The following is a 10,715-nucleotide window of genomic DNA, read 5'->3' on the forward strand; positions in this document are numbered from 1 at the left end:
TGTTCTTGGGTTGCATTTCAAAATGGCTTTCTCCAAAGTGTCTTTGGGCTCTGTCTCTCTGAGCTTCTCTCAGCTCTCTACCTGGTTCTCCTAGAGCACTTCTCTCTAATCATCTAGGAGTCCTTTCTTAGCTTCTCCGGGGAAAACTCTGGGCTTCATCTCTTAGCTTAATATCTCCAGACATCCTTCTGTCTGCATCTTCCAGCGTCTCCAAGCATCTGGGTCTGTGTCAGCTCTTAGCTTCTCCCAGGGGCAAACTCTGGATTACATTTCTTAGCTTCTCTCCAAAATGTCTCTCTCAGCTTCTCTGAACTCCTTCTCTCTGTGAGCTCTCTTAAAGGATTTCAGTGATCTAATTAAGACCCACCCTAAATGTGTGGGGTCACATCTCCATGGAAATATTCAATCAATAGGTCCCACCCCATAAGATTGGATTAGAAGATCATGGCCCTTCTGGTGTCCATAACAACTTCAAACCAGCACAGAAGGCATAATAATAGCAGTCTTAAAAATTCTAAAAGTACAACTGTCTGTAAGAAGCCTGGGGGATCTTGTTTACTTAAGAACCTCATCTGATGCCCTAAGCTGTTTTTCAGAATCCTTGTGTATTTTCTCCCTTTTACCTATTTTTATTTTTCAAGTACGTGAACAGTATTCTTGTTTCCAAAGCCCCAGTGGCTTTCCCAGGGGCATCAGTTGCCTGAAAGAGTCAAATGACTGGATTGATCTTATATTCCATGTATAAATAAGCTAGTTTTACCTTATATTTTAAGATTTTAAGATCATTTTGAGAAAACAATTCATAGTAAATATGCAATCTTTTCAAAGATTGTGAGAAGCGTCATTATTTGAAATAACTCTAGTAATTGAAAACTGTAATATCAGCTGATTGGAAACTAAAGACGCAAATGAAGTGACCAGAGTCTGTTTGAATAGCACCTACTTCTACTGCACCCTCTGACTGTCTGGTGTTCCATTATATGAGTAGCAAGCCTTTAAAACTGCTGCTGAGTGGTATGACAAGGCAATCATGCTTTACCTTTGATTTTCTTCTTTCTTTCTTTGATACTAACAAGATCTTCAATGAACTGTGGTGCGCAACTCTTATCCTCTTTACTTAATTGTTTTAAGTATTAGAAGACAATTAAAACAATACATGGTCATTGAGTACCTGCCACATGGGAAGGGATTATGTCAGGGGTATGAAAGTGGCAAGAATGTATAATAAATCATGCTACAATTTAGAGAGTAAAAGCAAGAGTGCTGAAGTCAGAAAACCACAACTTGAATTCTACCTTTCCCTCATACTGCATGTTAAGTCTCAAGTTTCCCCTTCTGTAAAATGGATTTAATAATAGTGGCTGCCTTCCAGGGTTGTCATGACAATTAGGTAAAAGACTAGTGCAATGCTGGCTTAGCGTAAGTGATCAACACATATAGCTGGTTTATAATGGAAAATCTTCAAGAAGGTGAAAGTGTTAAGGATAGGAAACCAAGGAACAGAACCAGGCAGATATTGGGAAGTGGCAAAATGCATGAACTATAAAAATCCAGTGAAGGGAGAGGCCATTCTTGGTGGAATTGGATAAGCTTTTTCCCTTTTCCTATGCTTTACCGGCTATGCCTCAGTCAAGACTGTGCTGAGCAACTGTAATTCCATCTCAAGATCCTGTACAAAGAGCAGAGTTTGAACTTAATATTTGTTTCTTGGCTCATCCAAAAGAAGTGATTTTTATATTAAGTGGATTGTTAACTCTAATGACTTGAAAAATCAAAAACACAACATGACACACTGCTTGAGTAGGTCGGGGGAGGCAGTAAAGTCTGGCTTGTTTCTGGAGAAATTTGCTGTGAAGACATTTGCTCTCTTGACTACATCTTCGACCTCCATCTCTAACAATAGCAGTGGTGACAAAATCCCAAAAATACAGTTTACTACTTTGCCATTTCATCCATTTCCAAAATGTTGGATCTGTAACTAAGTACCCAAGTAAGAGTTAAAATGCCAGTCACAATCATACCAATGTATAATCCCTAATCAATTCACATTGTGATTTTTCATAATTATGGTACATCAAGAAAAATGTTTTCTTGCTGGAATATTAATGAATTATCCTCAAAGCACACATAGTATTCAATAACTGCTGTATTTTAGCAGAACCCTTATTAAATTTTCAGATTTATGAGATTCAGACATTTTAAATCTTACAGCTTCTCAATCTTAGTAGAGTATATTCTTTTATTTGCCAGGAGGTACTTGTCCATTTCTAACCTTTTTACCTCCAGAAAATAAATGGCACATGTGACTAAAAAATTGAATCAATCTTGACTGAGAAAGAAATAATAAAAATAGCTAATGTCTTTATCATCTCCATAGCAAGCCTACGGGGCAGACACCGTCGCTGTTTCTGTTTTGTCAGATGCATTATATCTTGCTAATCCTCAATAAATATGAAAAAGTGATCATTTCACAGCTAAGAACTGACAAACTGGAACACATTTCTCATTTGAATAGACAAGATAAGCAGGTTGCCAACAGCACTGCCGCAGCCGCCTTCGGATGTGTTGTATCCCTGGCAGCCTCTGTCGGTTCATTCTTAGGTCACTGCTGTCTCATTTCTATTTGTCTATTCCTGGACCAAAGTTCAGATGAATATTCCAGACAGCCTCCTGTCGTCAGGACCATTCTGCTCCCTACCTTCCGTGGCAGCATTTAAAGAAATGGCTCCTCCCGAATTAAACCTTTCCAGGTGTACATTTCGTGCCTGGAGAGCGAATTGAGAAGTGAATGGGATTCATGAATATATATTGGGCTTTCCTTACACTTAAGTTTTCATTTTGAAATGGTAGAGTATTTGCTCCCCCCATAAATCCTGTGTGCCTTAAGTGTGCTGACTGTGGGAACCCCGGTGCAGTGCTGACAGCCCATTGCTATGCATAACCAAATATTAAAGTTCACAAATCATCAGGCAGGGGAGGGAGACGCTGCGCTGCGGCGGCTCTGCGCTCGCAGAGAAGATGAGTCCCACTCTCCTGGACTCTGCGCCTTTAGTGGGATGCAACCACCCAACCCCCCCTTCTTCTCTCTTTGAATACTGTTTGATGTTTGCTTCTTCTCCCTACAGGGCAATCCGTTCTCTGAGTGTCGGAACAGCTCTGTTATCCTAAGACTTATTTTCTCTTCACCCCAGTTTGAGTTTAGAGGTGGTGTAATTAATGAATCTCTCATAGGCCAAGTCAATTTATTTTTGAACAAGATGACTCTGTGAAAGGATGAAAGGAGGAAATAAGCAAATACATAAATAATCCTCAGACCAAGGCCACCTCACTTCCTGTCCCCTTAACTCCCTCCCCACTTTCAGGTCCCTTCCCTCTCCTCTCCGGACTTCTTTTTGTTTACATGGTAGCTGTGTGCCTTCTGCAGAAGGCCCATTAAGGCCAACTGGGCTTTCACCATATGATCAAATATGAGCCAAAAACTGAAAAGACATTTTCCTCATTTTCTAAATGTACTTTGAATCTTCAGCTAGAAATAAGGCTCTATTATATTTACAATTACTCAAACTAGAGAGTGAGTTCACATTGCTTGGTCTTTGCTATAGAACTAAACGGTAAGGAAGGCTGTTGATCATAAGTTTTCTACAATCACACCAAGTTATTTTCTTATTTATAGTACAGTTCATGCTACAGAACATTTGATGTGGCTTGGAATAAGGTTATAATGAAATAATAAAATAGCAATAGAATTGTTCAGAGATAATGACTATATGGATTAGAGTGGAAGTTCTAGACAATGAGAAACAATAGAAAGCAATTTTTTTTTTGCAATCAAAGTTAAAAGCAATTTCTCTCAAGTGCCCCTGCATCTGAGGCATTCCAGGAGGTAGTGATGACAGTGCCTTGGCCTTAATAGCATTTCTTGTTCCCAAGTCTGATGTTTTTTCTCTATTGTATAAAGTGTAAGCACTTCAGACATGCAGCCCTCGGAGCCTGTGTTATTAAGGTCTTAAAATAGACCTGCCAAGCGTATTAAAGTAAGTTTTTGACCGTGTACTGTATCCAAAAATATAGCTGCAGGGAGGTGGCTGTTTCCCTTATATATATTCTTAATATATAGTGTCTTTTCAATAATTTAAAATTACTCAGTGAGTTAATACCACAATGAAAAGGAATTAGCATGAGTAATATAAATGAAAATAACAGGATACATGAAAAAGGTGAAAAGGTGATACGTGCTATACCCACTGATAGCAGGCACATGTCAGACCTCCAGCTTGGTTCTTCCCAAGCTGGCTCTCCCAAGTGTTCCAAAATGACCACAACTTCCTCAATCTTGTTTGATGAATTGACCTGCTTTCCTAATGATGTATATTAATTAGTTATTTTTTTCCTTTTGTTTCAGTTAAAAAGATCTGGTTGTTAAATGCAGCTGGGGTTTGCATAAGAAAATCTAGGATTTTAAAGATTCTTCTCTCTCAGAGAGTTGTATTAAGTCAGTTTCCCTTTTTCTCAGATGCTCAGCATGGTTAATAATATGAGCTACAGGAAAGATCTTATTTTGCAGCATTAAATGAATATTTCTTTTCTTTATCACCCTGTTATTTTCATAACTTTCTTCCCAACATTTTTATAAAGAGAAGAGCTCACAGCTTTCCTCTAAGAATGCATTTTAAACTACTTGCTGTGGTGGTGATAAAAATAATTTGAGTAAATATCCACTTAAAAAAGAAAAAGAAAGCCAACCAAATGACCCACCCCGAAGGACAAACACAGATAATTTCTTAAAATGTTGCATTCTGTAGTATCTATTATATGTATATAGTCATTTGTTAGAGTATTTTACCGTAATGTGGTAAAACACAATAAAAACATGTCGTACCTTTCCCTTGTCATTGCCTTTTGTCCAAGGTATTGGGCACTGGATTATTCAAGATAGTGAGTGATTTTATTCAGTAGGACTTGAAAAATTAGAATTAATCCAAATTCAATAGTGAAATGAGGTACTGCAAGCTGATGGGGAGAGTAGAGGACTGAGTCAATTTAATGAGAATACTTGATAATCTGTAGGTTCCCCAACTATCACCAAAACCAAATTAGCAAAATATGAAAGGTGTAATTTATAGCGGCCAACTGATGTCAATAGAGGCCTCTGTCTTCATGGCATGAAGAATTATCGTCATCACAGCATGCTCATTGGACCATTCTGTATCACGGTGGGAATGTCCATGAATTTTGGGGGGCCATAATCTTGTCCACTCTTAAAATTTAAAAATGTATTCTTAGGAAATAAGCATCTGGATAGCACAATCCTGATACAGAGATTGAGACATCTGACGATTGCCTTATCCCAGGCAGCATTTGTGTTCTTTCTGGCACAACCAGTTCAAACAGTTGTTTTTTCCCCAGGTTACCAGACGGTCTTATCTGGTCAACAGGGATTCCAAGGCCTGATGGGGGTGCAGCAGCCACCTCAGAGTCAGAGCGTAATGAGCAACCAACAAGGAACTCCGGTGCAAAGCGTGATGGTCTCCTACCCGACAATATCTTCTTATCAGGTGCACATCAGCAGCTTGGAAAAGTGTGGGTTGTAATGCCTCATTTCCAACATAGAGGGAGTGGGTGTGTGGCTGTGCTGGGTGTTGGGTTGAGTGGTGGGTGATTGGCACAGCCACTGTTGATGGTTGACTTTGAATCAAGGAATAGAAAAGCAGAAAATGGGAACAGTATGCTTCTTTATCTCTTGTGGCTTTCGAATACCCTGCCAAGTTTGTTTCCGTGTCAACTTTCTAATCACGGAAGAAAATTCTTTAGTCTAAAGTTCTTTCATAAAGACCTTTGGGCATTCTATAGAAATTTTGCTTATTGGTAGAAAAAGCTTTCATGAAAAACTCCCCCTCGGGTACATTTTTGTACATACCCAAAGAATCTTCATTTTACTGTAATTTAAAGTTATAAGGAATTTAAAATGGCATCTGAGATTCATTTGACAGGGCTTTATGTGGTCTAACAATTGCATTTTCCAGACAAAATCCAAATGGAGTGTTCACAAATTGTTATGCACCCTTTTGCAATTTATATCCTAGAATACCCTGGAAGTGGAAGTGGAAGTGGAAGTAAAGGGTTAGTGAAATGCTTTCATCATTAAATTTAGTTGCACCAGTTACCTCTGGCTATAAAGAAACTATCCCAGGCCCTCCTGGACTCTGACTTACCTTCATTCACATTGCATCAATTTCTACCTTCAGTTTCGTATCCGATGTTCCCTAAAGCTACAGGCTAAGTGTGAATGTTGGGGGTGAAGGGGGGAGGGCGGTTACTATGGAAGGCTCCAGGCCGCTTTGCATAAAACGAGAATGAGATCATGGCTTTCTCAACTGAGCAAAACCCAGAGTGGGAGACTCAGACCGCAGTCCCTGTTGGGCAACAAGACAGAGAGGGGAAAGGAACTAACGCCAGGCATTGTGCCCAGGCACTGTACATTATCTCCATGACTCTTTCAATGGTGCCTTAAAGTAGCTGTCATTATGCAAATAGTAGAGGGGATCAGAGAGATCAAATGACTTACCAGTGTGAAATAGCTGGTAACTGGCAGAACTGGGATTGGTGGCCTGTTAGGCATAACGCAAAAGCTTGCAATTTTTTGTAACACAGTAGCTCATTGTACACCCCAGAATAGCCTCTTCATGCGGTGTTCTCTCTTGTGTCTTCCTGCAGGTGCCAATGACCCAGGGTTCTCAAGGACTGCCCCAGCAGTCATACCAACAGCCAATCATGCTACCTAACCAGGCAGGTCAAGGGTCCCTCCCAGCCACCGGAATGCCTGTTTACTGTAATGTCACACCGCCGACCCCTCAGAGCAACCTTAGGCTGATTGGCCCACCCTGCCCCTCCAGCACCGTCCCTGTGATGTCGGCCAGCTGCAGGACAAACTGTACAAGTATGAGCAATGCCGGGTGGCAAGTCAAATTCTGAGAGCTCTGGCTGTGGCACATTTCTTCACATATTACTCATGGCCTTTACGAGAAGAGGAGCAAGGTGGGAACACTGGCTGGGGACTTAAGTATTCACTCAACACTCAAGTGGTTGCTGCTGGTATTCTGTAAAAAACAAAGACTAATACACATGTTAGCTGGTTAATGGTGCATATTTCTGTCATGTCTGCTAGGTATGCCTTTATAGCTTAGCTAGTGACATGAATTCATCAAGGTAAGATTTTTTCCTACCACTGAATACCACTGTGTAGATTATAATATCCCTAATTTGGATTAGTTTTGTACTTTGTGTTGAGTTTGTGATGCTAAAAAGTATTTAAAAATAATATACTGAAATCACATTGTACCAAAGCTGTAATGGGAAAAGAAAAGAAGAATTGATGAATGGAAGGAATAATTTATATACATTATAGAGTTTTCTTTTTTTAATGGATATATATTGTATTGTAGTGTTTAATCAAAATAAAATTATTTGACCTTATGGAGGAAGGTCATGTTTTTACCACCAGTTTGGTTCACTCTCTCTCCCATATGTGTTTTATCAGGTGTATTTCATGCATAAAGCATGGAAAAGATGTTCTAGATATTTGCAAGTGATCTGGTGTCATATTGGGAGATGCTATCGGCTAAACTTAATTAGCTGTAGTATCTTGTCACAATCTACAGGGGTCCAAGGGATAAGATGACATCCATTTCATTCATTCATTGAGCTCACATATTTTTAATGTGTCTGATGTTTTTAGTTTTAGGGCTATTGAACACATGTGATTCACCAACTAGAGTGTCATTGGTAACCCCAGCCCTACACCAAACACTGTCCTACCTTCATCCAGATTCACCATGGACCCAGAAAACAAAATAGTTTTGTTCAGAGGAAAAATAAAAGAGGCATGGTCTAATCCCACCAGTGATATTGGACAATATGATGTAAAACGGCACTAGTTTTGACAGAGTCCCAGAATAACTCCAAGGTGCTCGTGTCCCAGTAACTTAAAACAAGGTAAAATATAGCAATAATTAAGACACAAAGACCCAGAAAATTGGAAAGACATTTAGAAGAAGGCTGTGGCTGGCTCGTCCCAAAATGTTTAGTCCCCTATAGATTCTGCAGGTAGGACTGATTTATGACAACTCTGAATAGGTAGTTTTAGACTTGGGGAGATATTTAATGGGGGGAAAACTCTTATAACTTTGACTTTCCTACCACAGTACAATAACTAATAGTTTTGCATTTTATGCTTTCTGCCTAAAACCCATTATTACCAATGAGAGAGACATGGAAAGTACATCTCGATAATTCCCTTGGTTTTTCACATTGTAATATTCTCTATATACGATTTTCCTTTTTCATGTTGTTAAGTTGGGGATAGAATTAAGTGACTAGTTGAAAACTCTACCTAACATGTTATCATTTCTTAGTTTCATATCCTCTTTTCCTTTTTCCTTTAAAAGGTAACTTTTCCACATACTCTCATTAGCACTGTTCCTTGTGAAGTCTTATATGAACACTTTATGAAGTGTTATAAAAAGATGCTGCTTTTTTTTTAAATTGAGCCATTAGACTGATAGGCTGGGTTGTCATTAATCCAGTAGCTGTTCTGAGAAGGAGCACTGTGCTTCTAATGGGAGGAAAGGGTTGGCGAGTATTGATTCATTTTTGGAGTATTATATTCTCCATTTAGGCTTCTGACTTGGCAGTGATCCCAAACTCAAGAATCCAAATATGAGTCAGAACTTTTATCTTTCTTTTCATAGACTTCTGGGAAGTTTTGACCTTTTCTTTAACATGCCCCATAATTACTGAGCCTCCTTTTCCAGGGATTTGAAATATATACCATGCTACTGGTAAAGACAGGGCTTTTTTCTCTTTGGCTACTCTTCTCCAAATGTGTTGTCCTCTTTCATATTTAGATATTTGGCTTTTGTTTTATAAATTGATTTGGATACTGTTTCAGGCTGTGCGTTTTTCCCTACTTTCACTAGATATTTATATTTAGCATTCTGATTCTTCAAATTTCATGTTATATGTATTGTTTTTTACACTAGAGTATTTGAGATGACTATGTAGAGGAATAGACACATGGTTTTATTAGTGAAGCCTTTCCAGAATGTAATTTATTGTCACAAGAACATTGGATTTTTTCATGTTGATTAATGGATTTATCAAAATCACATTTTGTAATCACAAATTGTTTCGCTTATAAGCTCATGTCAAGATATATGGATATATAGATATATAAATACATAGATAGGTAGAGATGTATGGTAGATCAATCGATAGATAGTTATGGTTATCCTTAATGATCCTCTATACCTCTATATGAGTGTGAAAGAGAACAAGAGATTTATGCATTCATTTACTTGCAAGCTTTCATTGCATGCATGATTATATCCTAATTATGTGGCACTGTTCAAAATGAGAGTGCAAATAAATTTAAAGCACTTAGGTTTGTAAATTTTATCATACATCTGGTTACTCTTTAATAATTGGAACTAAATGTTCTAACTAGAATAGCAATGAATTTAAACCATAATTATTTTATTGTTTTAATGTAGTTCCACAAGAGGTGGGGTTGGGTGAGGGAGTCTGTTACACAACATTATGGAAATGAGATTATGTAATTACAAGTAAGTTTGGAGGATTTAGAATAGGGTTATAAATCATCATAAAAAATAAGCATGGTACATGTGAGCCAGAGTAGTTTTTCAAATGAGATTTGAAGGACAAAGCAAATCCAATTGGGGAAGACAGAATGCTGCAGCAGAAACGGCTTCTGCGATCTACCAAATGCACATTTAGACTCTGCTTCCACTTCTGCCAGCAGCTAGAATATGATGGGATGCTTCTATTCTCCCAGCCTCCTGTTCCCTGAATTTCATCCACTGCTGCATACAACCCCAAACAGCAGAAGTGCAGGCCTGCACAACTCGATTATTTACAAACCAGAAAGAAATATTATAAATACCCGATGATAAGGGTGGAATTCAGACAGATTCTTTGGATTTTGCAGTCCAAGTAATATCTTAGAACAGGAAGACTCTTTCCTTGGGATATTTGTGGTGGTTACATGAAAAAGACTTTTCCAAGGAGAAGTATAATTTGGAAACAAGGCTAATTAAGGTTAAAAAACCTTGTAAAAAGCTATCTGATTTCTGGAAAATTTTATATTATGAATCTCCAAGAGGGAGACATAATTTACTTATTTGGCTACAATATCCTTTCTTCACAGAATATAACAAACATATTTTTCCAAAAACATTATATTAAGGGCCCTAAAACAAGAGCAAAAATATAATTATTTCATTTCAATAGAAACCTTTTGTATATCAAAATGTATTATCACAATCCTACTTCCAATTATGACATCTTTTGGTAGCTGCCTCTGGTATGCAGTAGTTCCTTAATGAATATATGGATTTGGAAGGTAATGCCATAGTGCTGACATTTCTGGACTTCTTTTTCTTGAATGTTTGATTTTGAAGGATTTACTATCTATAACTACATCAATATAACAACTATATCTATATGCCCACTGCCTATATAGACAGATGGGTATACAGATATAGTTGTCCCCAGTGAGTCTCTACACTTCTATGTGACTATTAAAGAGGAGTAATATATAGATTCATTTATTCAGCAAACTTTTATTTCATACTTACTGATTTCAAGGTCCTGTACCATGCTCTCTGGAGCCCCTTCTTTTAGGATGCTTATGAGTTTTA

The 10,715-nt window shown here is 38.1% G+C and overlaps 1 protein-coding gene across 14 annotated transcripts in view; it reads left to right on the forward strand.

Moving 5' to 3' along the window:
• The window catches only part of ARPP21 (cAMP regulated phosphoprotein 21), a 149,810-nt gene extending 141,334 nt beyond the window's left edge, over positions 1-8,476 (forward strand). For 7 of the 14 annotated variants that reach the window (XM_037846950.1, XM_037846943.1, XM_037846926.1 and 4 more), the window contains 2 exons: positions 5,407-5,555; positions 6,715-8,476. In XM_037846950.1, coding sequence (XP_037702878.1) covers positions 5,407-5,555; positions 6,715-6,972 — 407 coding nt within the window. In that variant the 3' untranslated portion in view covers positions 6,973-8,476. The remainder of the gene's footprint in view (positions 1-5,406; positions 5,556-6,714) is intronic. The other 7 variants (XM_037846997.1, XM_037847008.1, XM_037847029.1 and 4 more) reach the window with 4 other exon arrangements.
• The last annotated feature ends 2,239 nt before the right edge of the window (positions 8,477-10,715 follow it).

The sequence above is a fragment of the Choloepus didactylus genome, chromosome 1, assembly GCF_015220235.1.
Source record: "Choloepus didactylus isolate mChoDid1 chromosome 1, mChoDid1.pri, whole genome shotgun sequence".
NCBI classification, from domain to species: Eukaryota; Metazoa; Chordata; class Mammalia; order Pilosa; family Megalonychidae; genus Choloepus; species Choloepus didactylus.